This window comes from Diabrotica virgifera, chromosome 3, assembly GCF_917563875.1.
Source record: "Diabrotica virgifera virgifera chromosome 3, PGI_DIABVI_V3a".
Lineage (NCBI taxonomy): Eukaryota > Metazoa > Arthropoda > Insecta > Coleoptera > Chrysomelidae > Diabrotica > Diabrotica virgifera.
In genome coordinates, this window is record NC_065445.1 from 98,800,454 (window position 1) to 98,820,515 (window position 20,062).

Consider the following 20,062-nt stretch of genomic DNA (forward strand, 5'->3'; position numbering starts at 1 on the left):
ATTATTATGGCCTGAAAAGATTTTTGGATATTTGATGCCTGAATGCCTTTTCTATCAGCACCATACCCTGCCCTGCACGTTTAGCCAATACACCACCAATGCAACCAAAGTGCAGTATTACCCCACACCCGCCTGCATTTTTCTGTATAGGCCAGGATCCCTACTGTAAGGACTGCCCTATAAGCCAATGTATTGTTGCCCGTATCCCGCCGCTAGGAGGCACGTACTTTGGTTATTTCGGGCACTTGAATTTTGTATGTTTTTTTTAATTTGGTCGGTACGTAGTGGTTTTAATAGAAAGGGAGTAAACATTGTTAATAAAAAAACGTTCATTCATAACAATAAAAACGGTTCTTTTAGGACCGTAGGCGCAAAATTTCGGGCCAATGCTTTTTAAATGCATTCATTTTTTTTAATCATGAGAAGACTAATAAATATTTTTAAAAAATTTAGGTGCAAAATGAAAGATTACATTGTTACTGAGGCCCAAATCCCTGAAAGCTTCTATAATATGTATTTTAATAAGTTACACGGGTGAAAAAGAAGAGAAAAGGACCCCGCAGCACCCCTTATGGAAAAGTGTCCCCGGTCAAATTTAACAACAAGTTCGGTCAATGGGTAGATTAAAAAAACTTTGGGGGACCTAGGTCTGAAAAACTATTATTCTGAAGCTACAACTTTCTGCAGTTATTGGATTCATATGCTCGGTTTACGTTAAGTGCACTAATTCACGGTCAAGTAACGAAAATATTTATTATTGAAAGAAGAGGAACTCATTTTCTTCATGCGTATATGTGTGTGGCATATGAATTCGTGGTCAAAAATAGATGTATGGTATATTGGTCTTCAGAAAACCTCCGAGAATTAAGAAGTGCGATAGAAAATGTGCTACTAGAGCGACATAAGAATTATCATGTTGTGATGAATGATTCACACTTATCCAATACCAATATAGCTGCAGTTCCGCCTTATTTTTAGAGTCCGTTCACATGAGAGGCTAACATGCCCGTTAGCTTCACATGCTAACGGGCGTTTTAGGTCATTAAAATTAAGAAACGGTTAGGAAAATTAAGGGAACTTATTGCATATAAGTTATTATCTATGTCTTTTATGTAGATTGTGTTTATCTATTTTATGTCTTTTGGTTAGTGTTTTATTGGAAGTCCTAAGGCAAATGTTCCGCCACTGCCACTGAATCGCCTTCAGAAAACTGAGGAACAACCACAAGTGCTGCTAGAGCAGCACAAGACATCTCACGTTTTCACGCATACAAAATAGAGTACGTCTAAAAAACATTAGATATGCCGACGAAGCAGTAGTTTTTGCAAATAGCTTAGATGTTTTGCAAATAATGATGTCACGCATATCAGGTATAAGCAGAGAACATGGATTTGATCTCAATACCAAAAAAACAAAAGTACATGGTAGTCAGTGCCTCGGTTTTTCATTTTTTTAAATTAAGATTCAGTTTTTTGGATTAGCGGGAACGGATTTGGCCGGTGGGGGGAAGGGGCTTTCAATGAAACACTAACCAAAAGACATAAAAAAGATAAACCCAAACTACACAAGAAACATAAATAATAACTTATTTGCAATAAGTTTCCTTAATTTTCCTAAAATTTGTCTTTCTTGTCTTTAGTTTAAGTTTCATGTCAGCTAATATATTTTTTGTTTCAATGAAACACTAACCAAAAGACATAAAAAAGATAAACCCAAACTACATAAGAGACATAGATAATAAAATCAATGGAAAATCCCAATAGTTGGCTGTATACCATAGTTTAAAAAAACCTATACAGAAGTAAAAACTTCAAATTGTATTTTGGTATAAAATAGTTTATTTAAAACTTCTAAAAGTCATCCACATGGATTGCAAAACGTTTTCGTTCTGAACAGAACATCTTCAGTGCATTCCGCAAAGTAGTTGTAACTAGCTAGTTACAACTACTTTGCGGAATGCACTGAAGATGTTCTGTTCAGAACGAAAACGTTTTGCAATCCATGTGGATGACTTTTAGAAGTTTTAAATAAACTATTTTATACCAAAATACAATTTGAAGTTTTTACTTCTGTATAGGTTTTTTTTACATAGGTAATAACTTATTTGCAATAAGTTCCCTGAATTTTTCTAAAATTTGTCTTTCTTATCTTTAATTTAAGTTTCATGTACGATGCATCTATTTTGACCATGAATTCATATGTAACACGCAAATATACATGAAGAAAATGAGTCTCTCTTCTTTTAATAATAAATATTTTAGTTCAATTTACCGTGATAAATATTTACAGCGACTAGAAAACCACCCAAATGTGCTAGCCCTAAATTTATTGGACAATAGTCAACAAATTAGATGCCTTAAGCAAAAATTTCCATTAGATTTACCATTCTTAACTTAAGAAACACTAATTGTAAACGTAATTGTAATACTCATGTAGAGTAAATATTTATTGAAATATTTCTCTTCGCGCCATTGTAAATTTCAACAAATGTGTTTATGGTCTGTTTTTTTTTGACTGATTGCACAGTAAACAAACAATAAAAAAAAATTTACCGTGAATTAGTGCACTTACGTAAATCGAGCACCTGAATCCCATAACTTCAAAAGGCTATAGCTTCAGAATAATAGATATTCAGACCTAGGTCCCATGGACTTTTTTAATATACGCACTGAGAAATATCATTAGCCGAACTTTCGTTACATTTGACCGGGGCCACTTTTCCATAAGGAGTGTTGCGGGGTCCTTTAGTGTGATTTTTAATTTCAAATATCTCATTCGAAAGAAACTTTTTGTGTATCCTAAGGGACTTTCGGCCCTCGGTTGTAACGATCTGGTCCAATGCGAAACTCTCGGGTAACAAAATACAGTCGGAGGCAGGATTAATTTTTTAAGACATTTTTATTTAGAGTCAAAACATACAAAAGATAAGATAATTAGATTAGCCTTAATTACTCGTTAATTTCGTTAATAAAATATATTTATAATCTACGTATCGGACATTAGATTCGGGTTGAGGTGACGATATTTGGTACATGAATGAATAATACCGACGATCGCGTGCATTAGGAATTATATTTATTAATATGAAATGGACGTATAAGGATGGGACATCTCGCTTAACTCGCCAGGGGGAAAGACATGTAAGGAATTACGATCAGTTCTCGTATATGATAGGTAAAATGAAACCGTCGAACTTCGTTCAACGCACCAAGACGACGGGGGTTGTAGGGTTGAGGAAAATGGTCGGGATACCTATACTTAAACTCACCTCTTCTACCTCGTTGTTTTGTTGTTTATTATTCCCCGATCAACGCTCCGAGAATAATAATCCAACTAGGCTTTTCGTTACGTCTTTTATACCGTCCGAGATGGTATAAAAACACGTTTTGTTTAATTGATTGGCGTACTCTAGACTTAGACGATAAAATTATATTATCGTCACACGGTAATAATGTAATCTTTGATTCAGCGTTTAAATTTTTCAAAAATATTTATTAGTTTTCTCAATATTCGAAAAAAGTGCAATACAATGCAATGCATTTAAAAAATTTGGGCCGAGATTTTGCTCCTACGCTCTTAATGTTTTTGATTGATCGCGTCACCATAAAAACAAAATTTTAACATTTGGCAAAAACTCATACTTTTCGGAAAAATACTTTGCGAAAAATCGGAAAATATACTAGAAAACCAGAATCAGACAGAAAAAGGTGCAGAGATCAGCGTGTTGCATGTTTTTGAAAGATTTCCGTATGACGGAATCGCTCTTTAACGTCAATAATGTTCTCAATAGTCTTTTGTTAGAAACTCGAGAAACTCATATTTCTGCACGAACTGTAAGAAGAGAACAGCATGAAAGGTGTTTACGTTCTCATTAGCCAGTAGCATATCCTAAATTAACAGTAGCTCATGGAGCTATCGGAATAATGTGTACGAATGATCACAGAGGCTGAACTGTTCAACAATGGAGTGTTGTAATGTTATCTGACGACAAGTCCCGTTTTTGCTTACGATTTCCAGACGGACGCGAACATGTATAGAGGAGACCCAGAGAACGATTTGCACCTTGCTGTAACGGTGCCTTTGGTATCGCAGGTGTTATTGTATAGGGGAACATCCATAAACTACGTTGTAAAAATTTCGGACTTTTCGGATTTTTTTTAAATTCCATGATATTTCTGGATTTTTTAAAGTTAGCTATCAAAGTTTATTTACTTACTATACAGGGTGAGGCAGATAAAGGGCCTATTAGAAATATCTCGAGAACTAAAGGTAAGAAAATCATGAAAATTGTTATACAGGGGTTTTAAGGTGTGAACTATTTAATGAAAATATTTTGGTCTCTTTGCTACTTCCGGTTATACCGGAAGTTGATTGTAACTTCGTTTTTTTAAATAGGACACCCTGTATATTTTTACATTTTTGGATTCTCCTCGATTTCTTCTTTCTTTAAATATAAGGTTTTGTAATATTATACAGGGTAGGTTAAAAGATAATTACGTTTTCTTATTAATTTCGTAGCAATATTCACACCCTGTAGGCTTGTAGTAGTTTGACATAATAAATTCTATTTATGTTCAAATGATTTTTAATATAGTCTTCTATTGTTAACAATTATTAGTATAGCTAAATTTTTCGTTTTAGTATACAGGGTTGGTCGAAACACGGAATGAGTATTTTCTGAGTTTTCTTAAATTGAACACCCTGTATTTTAGTATTGTAATGAAATGTTGTTTTATGGTACATTTTAATTACTTAAGCACTCCCTATACCTAACTGCTTTAATTTGTGAGTTATTGGTGATTCAAGCAAAACATTAATTGCAACACAAAATATGTGAAATTGTATTAGGTTGGCCGTGAAAATATTCAATCACAAATAATTTTTTGGAAATAAATACATATTAATCTAGACTGATACTTAAAATTGCCAATAATGGTTGAACTGTCAAAATACCATCGAAGTTAAGATTGTTGGTGCGATTAACAATTAAGCACAAATTAAAGCAGTTAGGTATAGGGAATGCTTAAGAAATAAAAAAGTACCATGAAATATCATTTCATTACAATACTAAAATATAGGGTGTTCCATTTAAGAAAACTCAGAAAATACTCATTCCGAGTTTAGACCCACCCTGTATACTAAAATTAAAAATTTAGCTATACTAATAATTGCTAACAAAAATACACTATATTGAAAATTATTTGAATATAAATAGAGTTTATTATGTCAAACTACTACAATCCTACAGGGTGTGAATATTGCTACGAAATTAATAAGAAAACGTAATTATCTTTTAACCTACCCTGTATAATGTTACAAAACATTATATTTTAAGAAAGAAGAAATCGAGTAGAATTCAAAAATGTCAAAATATACAGGGTGCCCCATTTAAAAAAACGAAGTTATAAACAACTTCCGGTATAACCGGAAGTACCAAGTAGATGAAAATATTTTCATTAAATAGATCAGTCTTCAAAACCCCATTATTCCAATTTTCATAATTCAGTTACCTTTAGTTCTCGAGATATTTCTAATAGGCCCTTTATCTGCCTCACCCTATATAGCTCATTAATATCCTCGTACTTTTTTCTCTCAATTCACTGTACAACTAATTAGCTTTATTGGGACAAAAGACAATACTTTTAACGGAGTTCCGATATACTTTCTTAACTGCATCATATAAATCTTGATACTTACTCGTATTTTGTTTTGATTTCAATACCATTTCTTTTATTAAGTATAAATACAATGTACTAACTAAATAAAATAGAATATTTTATTTCTATTCATTCTTGCAGAATTGTTTCACACAGAGTATTCAGTAAATAAATGAATAGTTTAATATTTATTGCTTCCAGACGTTGTTCTGTATAGAAGCGTTTGTTTAAATACATAGAACAATGTTTTGTTTGTTATTCTGTACAAAACTGCTAGCAATATGATTAAGGCTGTGAGTGATAAAAACGAAATGAAAAGTATGCGATAAAGCTAATATACCTACTAATTCTTTTTAATTCTAAAGTAGGGTAATTTTTTATATTCGTGAACATCAAACGACGTCGGATGTGCACTCATGGCCCCCTCCCCACTGTCGTATACCGTCGTAATAAGCAAAGACCCCCTCCCCTTTTCAACGACGTAGTTCATGGATGTTCCCTAGGCGGGTATTTCTTTCAACGCACGCACCGAATTAATTTTCATGGATGATGGAACTCAGCAGCAGACAGATACATACGACAGTGCTTGTAGGATAATGCGCGTCCACTGTGTTTGTCCAAGTACTGTCGGAATTTCCGTTTTGGATTGGCCCGCTTGTAGTCCTGACATGAATCCATTATAACATTTATGAGACATTTTAGGGAAACATTAAAAAGAGGCAACCATTGTCAGAAATGATGCAAGAGCTGAAAATAGCTTTTAATGCAGAATGGGGACATATACCGCAAGAACAGATTCAGCAACTTATTGCAAGTATGCCTAGGCGTATTAAAATCCTCCGCCGATCTAGGAAAGGCAATACCTGATACTAAACCTAAAGAGCAGCCAACTGGGGGCAATTAGAATTGTATCTTACTTTTTGTTTTAATTTTCTAACAATGTTATTTTTTTACGGTACTTTTTGGTCTACTTATGTTTCCCATTATTACTTTGTTGGTGTTTTAAATAAACGATTTCTATTATTAATATTTACTTTCTCCCCATGTAAACCACTTAACACCTACAGAATTTTAAAAAACATACATAACGCAAGTGTCCAGATTTATTTGAAGAGGAATGTTTATTGGCATAATATCATGTACACAATAATTTATATTATTATATTTTTTAGCCCAAGTTCTATGGCGATAATGAAAAAACCGAATAATATTAATCTACACCGACATACTTTACTTCCACTTGGATTCATATCTGACGTTAAAGTAATTTTAGTTTGTAAAATGATTCTATTTTTAATATAAACTCATTGTTATATACACATACACGAAAATAATATTAATACATACAATGAATTGCCGTGTAAATTATTTAAAAAAATTACATATAAGGATATAGAGATTTTAATTAATAAAACATAGTACATTATTTATATTCCACAAACCCGAATATAAATACGAGCCCCAACAACTAAATGTTCAGATCAACGAAAATTTATTGAAAACTTTCATCTTCACAATCTTGCTTATTGAATTAAAAAACGAGATCAACAATAGGGCATTCCAACATGCTGTAAAAATTAAACCAATATGGTTTATATTAGTTCTTAATGTGTTTTAGATCATTTTAGTTGCGTTTATTTGTAATTTTGTTTTGTACAAGGATTAATTTAACATTTTCACTGGAAGAATCGATTTAAAAAGATAATATACCTCATTTCTGATGTGTTTTGAAGTGGTGTGGAATGTGAAGTAATCGTGATCAAGTTCAGTTTTATCGCTTACCATCAGTGCTACATTTTAAATTTAAAACTGAACTAAATAAGTTATTATCTGAGAAACAAAAACAATGGTTAAGTGATATAAAATGTCCTATCAAAAAGCTAAATAACTAACTATGTCCGTGTTATATACGCTTGGAAAACTGTCTCCACTGTAGGTTAACTCAGACTCCTTGAGGGAAAAATGAATCTATATTATTAATTTTGTCAATCTTTTGCTTGTACCTACTAGCAACATCTGTATTGTCTACCAACAACTTTCGAAAATATTCACCCATCTTTATTTATTCACTGCTTAAAACTAAGTAAAGTCGCTCCAGTACTTGTACAACTAAAAACTACACAAAATCGACAACAAAATGTTCTCAAAATACAACTAAAACACTATTAAAGATAAAAAACTTAAGAAACACAATGACAAATATAAACAAATACAATTTTTCTCTCCCATCGCATCTAAACTTCAATGTCTTGGAGTGCCCTATACATTAAAGTCTATCATTAATAATAAAATATTTATTGGCTTGATTTCTATAAATTTTGAATGGCAGTGTTGGTAGAAAATACAGTAGGAAAAATGAAAGAATACCCATGAATGAACATATAAAACACGCTGTATTTTCCTGTCACCGTGTCACACAAAAAATTGGCCAGCGCAAGTACATGTAATAATTATTGTTACATGTACTTGCACTGGACAATTTTCTTTGTGACACGCTGACAGGAAAATACAGCGTATTTTATATGTTCGTTCATGGGTATTCTTTCATTTTTCCGACTTGTAAATGAAAATATTGCATAATACAGTTCACCAAATATAGCTGAAAGAGTGAAAACGCGTGACGATCATGATGCGCATTCATCAAACGACGGACCTCGCACTCGCACTGACGGTCCAGACCGTTTGTATGTGCGTTCTCACTTTATTGTTAGCGCAGGCAATGGGAATTTCACACTTTCAGCTATATTTGGTGAACTGTACCGTGGCAACTAAACGTTTGGACAATTCAAGAAATTACTATTTTAATATGAGATTAGTAATATGAGATTAGTACGCAGTTTCTGACTCATCATATGCTAAAATGTGTCAATAACATTAACGTCGGGACTCCTAGAGTACTTTAATGTTACTGTCTCCAAACCATTTTTTAGTTATTTTAGCAGTATTGCATGCAGCACCGTCCTGCTTAAATATAAAATTCAATTCATGGTAGAGTAAAAGTATTTTTCAAAATTTCTTGGTACTATGCTGCGTTAATTGTGCCTTCCACCACCTCATATCTTCCTAGTCCCGCTGATGACATGTACCCCAAAATAATAATTCTTTTGCGAAACTTCACAGCTCTTTTGAGCCAATCTTTATGGAATGCTTAATTTTGACTTCTGATAACCTGTTTTCGTAACTCCCCCACGCAAACATCAAATTTCGATTCGTCACTGAATATGACTCTGGTCCAATCATCAACGGTCCATGAAATCTTCGATCTTGTCGAATTGAAGCGATTCGTTTATTGCTACTCTATTAGCAGGGGTTTTTCCTTCGGCTAAAACATTACGAGTAATGAAAAAATTAGCCATTTACGATTCAAGTTTATAAAAACTGAGTCCTGATTTGTGTATTCTGACCTGTATTTATGTATAATTATGTACCGTGTATTTCCTGCAGCACTTTCTTGATAAATTTTTTCCTGTTTTTGCGTTCCATTGTGCTGTGATAGCTCATTAGTGCAGTTATTGAAGCTTTTTAGCTCAGAAAATTTTTACTATGAACCTATTTACATAAAATTTTGGAATTAGGCTTATCCCACCCTTAACTTCAAAAGTGATATTGAAACGAACTCCGTTTTCACTTTGGGGGTGGTTGCCACCCCTTTTTAGTGGTGGATTTTTTTTTTTCAAAATAACCTCATATCGATAGAAGACCTAATTTTAAGCAAAAAATGTTGTATAAAGTTTTTTCAAAAACCCAATACTTTTCAAGTTATTAGCAATTGAAAATTCGGAATTTTCTCACGATTTTAAGAAAAAAAAATTTCGAATTTAAAAAAAAAACATCTTTTCATAATATCTCAAAAATAATGAAAGATACTTATAAAAGTGTAATAATAAAAAAAATAGGTTTTTTTTTTGGCAAAAATTATGGTTTGTTTGTTTTTCCTATCACACAAAAATTGACGAAGATATATATGATTGATTAAAGAGCGCGCGGTAGCGCAACCACCGTCTCTCCCGAGCCCTTTGACCCTTCACCGTTTCAAAATAAAAGGTTTTTCACTACATATTATGATGAAAAAAGTTGTAGCTCTTTTAATTACCTTCAAAATGGTTGTTTATAAGTTGTGATAGCTTCAAAATTGAAGTAGTTATGACCTAAAATCTAAATCATACATATTCAATGTTTTAATTTAGGGGTAGTTTTAAGGGTTAAATAACTTGAGCATATAATTTTCCAGCATATCTTTTTCGAGAACGTGGAACGATATTTAAATCCTTTTTAGTTTATCAAAAGAAATTTTTTATACAATGTTTAATTGAGGGGTTGATTTTAAGGGTTGAAATGGGTTAACAATTAAATAATTAAGATAGAGAACGTAAAATATTATTTACTCTATATTTAAGTCTTCTTGTCAAACCAAATTAATTTTTTGTATTTTTTTTTCTATTTAGGGGTTGTTTTTAAGGGTTGAAAGGGGGTTAACAATATGATAATTAAAATAGAGAACGTAAAATATCATTTACTCTATATTTAAATCTTTTTATATCATACTAAATAAATTTTTTGTAAATTTTTTCGATTTAGGGGTTGTTTGCAAGGGTTGTACGGTTTTCAAGGGGATGAAAATGAGTTTAGAGGTTAATGTGTTAGAAATCACTTCACAATGTCACTCTTTATTATTAAACACGTTTTCTGGCGATAAAATGGATCAATGTCAATTTTTCCATTAAGGGGTTGTTTTCACCCTTTAAAAATAAAAAGTTCGGGTCAATATCACTTTTAAAGTTAAGTGTCAGATAAGCCTAATTCCAAAAATCTCATGTAAATCGGTTCATAGTAAAAAATTTCGGAGGTAAAAACCTATTTTACGCTTCAATGATTGCACTGCGTAAAGTGTTGCGACTGCCCAGTTTGCAAATTTTCACTAATAATCGTCGATCCGTATCGATCGGACACAATTCCCGGTCTACCCGAAGTTTTCTGTTTAAATGTGGCTGTCTTAAATACAGCCACAACTGTAAACTTGGCCAAATCTGATTCTTCAGCAATTTCTCGTGAATTTTTACCCTAACAATATTTTTTAATTATTAATTGGCGAAATTTAGTAAGTGTCGCACTTCCTCTGATCATTTTTGAATAAATATTTTGTCAGAGCTTTTCGCTAGAGCAGTGGTTCTCAACCTTTTTGAGTCATGTACCATAAAATTCTTTTTCTTATTTTTGGTACCACCTAGCTATATAGCTAGGTAATATAATTAACTATAAAAAGTATCACAAAGAAAAATTCCTGTACTGGCTGTATACCATAAATAACAAAAAATAAAAACCTTATCTTGTAAAAGGTATATTTAAAATCCCTAAAAAGGGCTGTATCACAATAAAACGTTTTCGGAATCAATATTCCATCATCAGTGTTAGCACCTAAAATAAATATAACTCTATAAGTGAAACAAACGTGAGGTTAAATTTTGACAAGGGTAAAAAAGTGAATATATAGTTATACTTACAGGTTTACATGCTTTAAGCCACCAAAATGTACAGTTGGGGTTACATTATATTATCCGATTTAAAGGATGTTAAAAATATTTCCAGATTAACCCCTGGCATCACATGACATCAACCATATTGGTTGGGAAATTGTAGGTAGAACCTTACATGGCAGAGTTTAGGTGACAACTGACCGGAATGGCCCCTGGCCCCCCGAAGGATGTCAGCACTAGATTGACACCGTACCTTGACAGAATGTAATAATATGTTCCTTCTTTCATCACTACTTCTTTTTCCTTTCTTACACACTAATAACCTTATATCCTTCCTGTCCCATCATTGCTAGTTTTTCATCTCCAGATACTTTGATGTCGGGTCTCTGGATTTCTCAGTCTCCTTATTACTACTTTTCTTATTTACATTCACATCTAGTAATACATATTTCTTCAGCCAAACTAAATATATATCATATTTTATCTATTTTGTTGGACCCTTCTATTAATAAATTACACCAAATAGTAAGCTCATAACATCAGCTTAACTAATATCTTAGAAAAGTATAACTCTGTATTTACACATTTAAAATTTTTAATCCTATGTAATGATAATTGCCTACCCTAAAGAAAGTATTAATTCACTTCTGTTTGATTCTATAATTTTTAACTTTTATCCATCATACTTGTTCAGGGTAGATTAATTTTAATCCCAACAAATTTTTTCACTACTGTTATTATTTTAAATATTAACAAAAAATTTAAATTCTTTTGGCTGAAGTAACTACACATATTATTACATTCTGTCAAGGTACGGTGTCAATCTATTGCTGCCATCCTTCGGGGGGCCAGGGCCATTCCGGTCAGTTGTCACCTAAACTATGTCATGTAAGGTTCTACCTACAATTTCCCAACCAATATGGTTGATGTCATGTGATGCCAGGGGTTAATCTGGAAATATTTTTTACATCCTTTAAAATCGGATATAATGTAACCCCAACTATTTAAAATCAATTTAAGGGTTCTTACCCGTACATTTTGGTGGCTTAAAGCATGTAAACCTGTAAGTATAACTATCTATTCACTTTTTTACCTTTGTCAAAATTTAACCTCACGTTTGTTTTACTTATAGTTATACTTATTTTAGGTGATAACACTGATGATGGAATATTGATCCCGAAAACGTTTTGTTGTGATACAGCCCTTTTTAGGGATTTTAAATATACCTTTTACAAGATAAGGTTTTTATTTTTTATAATCAACTGTACTTTATATGCTGGAATTTTAAGTAATGGATAAAATAAAATTCAACAAGACCCAACAAGGACAAGAAAATAGAACAAGAATTTCAAATAATCGAGATAGCACTTTTCCTCGTGAAAGGCATCTAACTTGTGTATGTAGGAGCAAACTGTCGTGAATACTTCCCATTTCGGATCACAAAAGTCTGCTGGTTTTGGCTGGGTTTTTGCGTTTTGTGTACCACAGCAAATAATGGTATGTACCGCAGATTGAGAACCGCTGCGCTAGAGGTTTGATAAAGTAACTGTCAAGAAACTTACAAAGGTGACATGGTGCCAAATTGCGCTTTTACCCTGGGGGTAAAAATTATTTTATTAAAAATAACCCCACAATTCGATAGAGGGACAAATTCTATGCAAAATTTGTTATATAAAATTATTAAAATAAGTCAAAACTTTTTGAGTTATTAAAGATCAAAGATTTTAATTTTTCGTGAGAAAAATGCATGTTTTAACCGATTTTTCATAAATAACTCAAAAACTATAATTTTTTACAAAAAAGTTGTTATTATCAAAATTGAGGCTAATAAAAAATAAAATAAACTTCTTACTAAAAAAACCTTCCTATATTAACTAAAAGTAAGTTATAGATAATTGAATGTATATTTCTTTCGTCGAGTACCCAAATCTAAGTATTCAAGCTTAAATACCGGCAAAATGATGCATTTTATAACATAAACTTATTAAACATTTGTCAAAGTTCATAGAAATATCTATCAAATAAGCCCTCGAACAAGTTGATAGCATTAAAATTTATGCACCAAAAATGTTTCAAAATGTATCTTTTAAAAAATTTTCCAAAAAATGTTATTGTTTATTTGTAAATAACTCCGTTAATTTTTAAGATATCAGGTTCACCTAAAAACTAATTAAAAGTTGATTCCAAGAGCTATTAAAAAGTGTCAAAATTAGTCTTCTAAACCTCTCACTTTTTTTAACAATAAAAGGTTAAATGGCCCCGGTTACATGGTTCTCGCAGCAAAATTGAAATTTTAAACGTGTCTATCTCGGTTATTTTTTACTTACGGAAATAGTAAAATGGGTAAAAGTATTTGGATCAGAAAAAACTAAAATTTAGTTATATATTATTTTTTACGTATATTGAGTATTTTTGGTGTTATTATCAAAAGAAAATGAAAAGTACGATCAGTTTAAAAATTCTGGTTTATTTAAATTGTTTTTCAAAAATATGCATTCTAAACCGGTGAAAATTGTTGAAACCATTAACTACTATGTTAACCTAAAAAAAATTATTGTGAGGATTACTACAAATTTTAATTTTTGTGGAAATGGCGTATGTTTTATTTTTCACTTTTTCCTAAAAAAATCGAAAGGGTTCTCTTATTTTCATCATAACTTGCTTAATTTTGATGCTATTAACTTCTACTGGAGCTCATTTGATAGGTCCTCCGAAGTAATTTGACAAGTTATTAACAACTAAATTCTATAAAATGCATCATTTTCCCGTTATGTAAGCTTGAATGCTTAAATTTGAGTACTCGTCGAAAAAGATATACATTCAATTACCCATAACTCACTTTGAAATAACATTAGTTTAGTTCTTTAAGTGGGGAGTGTATTAAATTTTTTATTATCTTTAATTTTGGTAATAATAGTTTTTTTACAAAAGCTTATAGTTTTTGAGTAATACGTGAAAAACAGCTTTAAAACATGCATTTTTTTAAGAAAAAATATAATTTTTGATATGTAATAACTCAAAAAGTATTGATTTATGTTAATAACTTTATATAACAAATTTTGCTTACAAGTTGCCCCTCTATCGATTTCTGGTATTTTTTTTATTAAAAAAAAATTCACCCCCGAGAAGGGGTGGCATCCACCTCCAGGGTAAAAGCGCAAGTTGGCATCATGTCACCTTTGTTCCTTGAAGTATCTTCTAACTACTCACCAATTTCCATGAAAATCGATGAAGGTTCAACGAAATCGGAGGTGAAAACCTTCAGTGACTCCACTATATAGAAACCAAGCCATTCCAATATTTTATTATCAATGATAAACTTTATTGTGTTAGTGATATAGTTCTTCAATTCCAAGGCAAGGTTGTAAAAATGAGCGTTTTCAATAAATTTTTGTTTGTCCGAACATTTAGTTGTTAGAGCTCGTATATGATATTACTGTATTTAGGTTTTTCTGTCTCTTTTTTTCGTGTGTAGTTTAGTCGAGAATTAATATATGTATTCCACCAAGATTGTAGCCCTATCAGTAAGACGTGCTGAATGTTGGTCTGTTAAATAAGGATCACACGGTATTTACCACAGTTAGGTTTAATACTGCAATAATTAACCAAGCTACTCTATCTCAATTATCCGTCCAATGAGCGGTGATATTATAGCAACTCTCCGTAATTCTGGGTTATGGTGAAAAAATTCTCTGATTCGATTTCATGCGGATCGATTAAGATATGCTATACTTTATTTCACGTTAAGAACAGAATGTTTGGCGTATGCAGATCAGTGTTGCCAAAACTCTCGGGCTGGTGCTATTAGACTGTCGATATACGATTCATTCTAATAAGACGGTTCGGCATCGGCGCGCTTACATAGCCCTATCTATGCAACGTTCCGTTCTTGACGTGAAACGCTTTATAGACAGAAAAATTTAAATATTGTAATACGTATATTTTAATGGGTTTAAAGTATGGCTTACAATTCCTTGAATAAATAAATTCTGTTTGTTAATAAATCAAAACATCTTTTTATACAAATATGTGTAATAATAGTTTTGTATTTTTAAATTGTATATATTGTAAGAAATATAATGTCTACTATTTATTACATTATTTTGTGTTTTTTAATTCTCAACATCCTTTATTAAAAATATCGTTCAAATATAAAATCGCAAACAGCATTTACAATTTTTTTGACAGTTTTACCTGTCGTAGGCCGTTTTCCCAATTTAAATAGGTTGTGTGCGCATATTGCATGTTCCGTTAATTCGGGTAAGGCTCTTCCCTATGTTTTGTGGCTGTTCGAAGTCATCTGCGTGTATCATGTGAAGCCATCTACGCGTAGCAGTGTGCCACATGGCACACAGCATGTGCCATGTGGAGGTAACATTGAAGTTATCATTTACTTAGATTAGGGTTTAAATAAAAAGCATGTGATTGAACAATATCTTTATTTCAAAAACCACAATAATTATGTGTTCTACTTTTTATATTCAGATAGATAGGGTTTCAATTAAACAATATTTATTTATATCACAATTATTTTTTAGAAAGTAACAAAAAAATCAAAATATTAACTTTTAGGTAATATGTATCTTAAGTATTAGTGGTGCTTACAACTTTGTAATTTTGGATAAAAACAGTTAAATATTGTTTTTTTTTTATACAGTGCATTCATAAAGTGTGGAAACGGTCTATTATCTCATGACTTAATTATTTTCAGAGTTAAAGCTCTGACAGGTCGATTTTTATTTTTAAATTATGATTTTTTGTAATTTATTGAACTCAAAATACATTTTACTACTGTCGGAAAAGAGAAAAAAAATGTTTATTTGACAAATAAACATTGCTTTTTGCTTAAATTAAATGTTCAACTGTCAAGAGGCAGGTGTATGGCTGTTTGACATTTAATTTAAGCGAAAAGCAATGTTTATTTATGAAATAAACATTTTTTTTATTATATGTGGCATCAGTAAAATGTATTTTGAGTTAAATAAATTACATACATTCTTCTTTTTGCGTCAATTATTTTAATTCAAAAAATATTTTTTGGCCACCCTGTATAAATAATGACGTTAATGTTTATATTACTGAATACAGAATTGAATCACCTTTCAAATGAGCTACCACTCTACCCCTATTCCCATTTAAAAAAATCATCGAGGACGTCATTACGCCCAAATCGATGACGTCACTATTATGGACTATACGTCAAAAAAATGATAATTTAAAAATAAAAATCGACCTGTCAGAGCTTTAACTCTGAAAATAATTAAGTCATGAGATAATAGACCGTTTCCACACTTTACGAATGCACTGTATATAAAAATTAATATGTTATCAATAATAAAATTCAGTAACGTTCTTGGTATGGCGGAGGAAGTATGTTTTCTATTTCATCTAAAAACAAAAATTTTAAATGTTTTAAAATCGGTCAACGTATTTTAAGCTAACATTATATTCTTTAGTCGAAATCCTCCAGAATAATATAATAACAGTAATGCGACTTGTGTCACTTTTACAATAATAGTAATAACTGGATATTAAATAGAAATAGATACATTAGCAGGGTGTGCGATGGAATAGTGGTAACGATCGACCTATATACAGGGTGTCCGGAAAAGATTGGTCATAAATTACACCACAGATGCTGGGGTCAAAAATAGATTGATTGAACCTCACTTACCTATATACAATAGTGCACACAAAAAAAAGTTACAGCCCTTTGGAGTTACAAAATGAAAATCGATTTTTTTTTCATATATCAAAAACTCTCAGAGATTTTTTATTGAAAATGGACAGGTGGCATTTTTATGGCAGCAACATCTTAAAAAAAATTAAAGTGAAATTTGTGCACCCCATAAAAATTTTATGGGGTTTTGTTCCCTTAAACCCCCCCCTAAACTTTTGAGTACGTTCCAATTGAATTATTATTGTGGCACCATTAGTTAAACACAATGTTTCTAAAACTTTGTTGCCTTTTAGTACTTTATCGAGATATGTATTTTGAATATTTGTCGAATCCACCTCATATTTGTATATGGTTAAGTACGGTTAAAGAGACCTGTTAATAATCTGAAAATTTATTTATAATTTACATTTTTAGGTATATTTTGAAAAAGAAGCTACATCTCGATAAAAGGTGACTTAAAAAAATTTTTGAGGCAAAACTCTTAAAAACACTGTGTTTAACTAATGGTACCACAATAATAGTTTAATTGGAACGTACACAAACATTTGGGGGGCTTCAAGGAACAAAACCCCCATAAAATTTTTACGTAAATATATTGAAAAAGAAGCCGCATCTCGATAAAAACTGGTTTATCGAAAAAATACTAGGAAGCAAAAAAGTTTTAAAAACGTTGTGTTTAACTAATGGTATCACAATAATTAAATAATTGGAACGTACACAAAAGTTTGGGGGGGTTTAAGGGAACAAAATCCCCATCAATTTTTTATGGGGTGGACAAATTTCACTAAAATTTTGTTTTAAGATGTTCCTGCCATAAGAATGATACATGTTCATTTTCAATAAAAAATCTCTAATAGTTTTCGATATATTGAAAACAATCGATTTTCATTTTGTAACTTCAAAGGGCTGTAACTTTTTTTATGAGCACATTTGTACTAAGGTAAGTTAGATTCAATCGAACTATTTTTGACCCCAGAAATGTTGAGAAATTTTTGAGAAAGAAATGTTGATTATCTTCAGATAGAATAATTAACTAACTGTCAGAATTTTTAGTTATCTCGTGCACTTAATTTTTTTTTAAATTGTCCTAATAATAAAAGAAAAAATATTACCTAAATTTGTTGTAGTATTCAATGCAACATGTCCTAACTTTATGAATGTATCAATGATAAGATTCCGATGGAGCAAAGAGAGGCCAGCTTCAACCTGAAATATATTATTTAATGCATTTAGTTTTCTTGATAATCTTTTTAAATGTATTAGAAGTGGAATTTCTATGTAAAGACTGAAACTAGTAAAGGTATGCGATTATATGGATAGTTATATTACAGTAGGTATATTATGTAATTTAACGGTATAATTGCTTACTATCAATTATACTAAAGCCCCTATGATTCGATATCGTTGGTATAGACGTTTCAATCATCATAGAAATTCCACCTTCAGACTTACTTACTCGTAACCTAAAATACTCTTGTATTAAATTACATTTAACTAAATTTTGTATGACAATTGATTGAGGAATTTTAAGAGTAATGAATAATGTTTTCTGTCCATGTGCTCCGACACCTAGTTCGGTTTCAGTGACCAAAACCTCCTTTGTTTTTTCATATCTTATTCCTTGTGTTTTAAACTCCATTATCTAAAAGACAAATCTTTTTATTGATTTACATTAAGTATTTACATGATATACAGGGTGTTTGACGACGATCTTACACTATCTATATATCGGAAACTACTTACACTTGCTTATACGATGTTTCTGAAAATATATTTATGGGGATTACAAGTTAGTTATGAGGAACTTGAAGAAAATATTTTTATAGACATGCTACTTCCGGATATACTGTAAGTAAACCGCAACTTTGTTATTTTAAATGAAACACCCTGTATATTATTGCATTTTTAGGTTCTACGTAAAATTCTAGATACATTTTGTATAAGGTACCATAGGTCAAAACAATACATCTTTTGAGTTATTGATCTTTTTCTCATATAGATACACTAAGCATCAAAATTAATGCACCACCTTAAAAATGTGAAATTTTTGATGTCTCGTATCTCCTAAACCTGTTGTCCGATTTGAGTGATTTTTTTAATATGTTACAGCATTATTCACACTATGGCGACACCGACATGTTGGGTGCGTTCGGACGACCACAGCGGCTGGACAGCTGAGCCAGCAGTAGCTGTCAGACGTCACCGCTGGAAATCAGCCGCTGAGAGATTTACTAAGCTTTCCCTATCACGGCTGGATACAACCACTTAGCCGATTTTTGCTGACAGCCAGTCGCTATGGTCGTCCGAACGCAGCCATTAACACTGAGATGAAGTCAAGAATTTATAAAGCCAGTGTAAGACCAATAATGACATATGCATCAGAAACAAGACCCGATACAGCCACAACACAAAGACTACTAGAAACGGCAGAGATGAGAGTACTGAGAAGAATTACTGGAAATACAGTGAGAGATCGAAAGAGGAGCGAAGATATTAGAAGACAATGAAAGTACAGTGTATAAACGAATGGACACTAAATAGAAAAAAAAGAATGGAACAACCACATAACCAGAATGGGGGAGACACGTGTGGTCAAAATAGTACGAGATAAATCACCAATCGGTAGAAGAAGTATCGGCCGACCGCGCAAAAGATGGAGTGACAACCTTCCATAGAGGTATCAATCCGCCAATGAACAAGCAGAATTGCTTATAAAGAGGAAGAAGAAGATTATTATTCAAGAATATCGATGTAACAATATTGTTGCTAAACAGGTAAGTGTCAATGTATACCGAGTGTATACCGATAGTGTGTTTTTTGCTCAAAGTTCGGAACACCCTGTGGAATATGCCAGCGTATGTAAAATATTGAAATTAAAACTCAACTGTAGCCTTAGGTTTTCTTAACATTTTCCTTTTTAATTAATTTGCTTATGTTGGATAATAAAAAAATTAGGTACATTAACAACTAACAACGTTCTTCATCAATACAGGGTGTTTCTAAATCAGTGCGACAAACTTTAAGGGGTAATTCTGCATGAAAAAAATAATGACCGTTTGCCTTATAATGTCCGCAAATGCTTCATTTCCGAGATACGGGATGTTGAATTTTTTCTTACAAACGGATTATTTATTTATTGCTCTAAAACCGGTTGATATAATTATGCAAATGAAATTTAGTAGGTTTTAAGAGGTAGCTATAGCGCATTTACAATTAAGAATTTTATATTAACCATTGGCGTGCGCATACGG

At 31.8% G+C, this 20,062-nt stretch overlaps 2 protein-coding genes across 3 annotated transcripts in view; one reads left to right on the forward strand and one right to left on the reverse strand.

Annotated features, from left to right (window-relative positions):
- LOC114334666 (pleckstrin homology domain-containing family F member 2) overlaps positions 1-15,232 on the forward strand; it is a 75,162-nt gene extending 59,930 nt beyond the window's left edge. Inside the window, exon 8 of the mRNA XM_050645317.1 lies at positions 6,830-15,232. Within this exon, the coding sequence (XP_050501274.1) occupies positions 6,830-6,865 (36 nt within the window). The 3' untranslated portion in view covers positions 6,866-15,232. The remainder of the gene's footprint in view (positions 1-6,829) is intronic.
- Positions 15,233-15,914: 682 nt separating this feature from the next.
- Positions 15,915-20,062, reverse strand: part of LOC114334661 (arrestin domain-containing protein 1-like) — a 46,394-nt gene continuing 42,246 nt past the window's right edge. For both annotated transcript variants that reach the window (XM_050645316.1, XM_050645315.1), the window contains exons 6-8: positions 18,268-18,453; positions 17,924-18,017; positions 15,915-16,519 (exon numbers count right to left, since the gene is read on the reverse strand). In XM_050645316.1, coding sequence (XP_050501273.1) covers positions 16,473-16,519; positions 17,924-18,017; positions 18,268-18,453 — 327 coding nt within the window. In that variant the 3' untranslated portion in view covers positions 15,915-16,472. The remainder of the gene's footprint in view (positions 16,520-17,923; positions 18,018-18,267; positions 18,454-20,062) is intronic.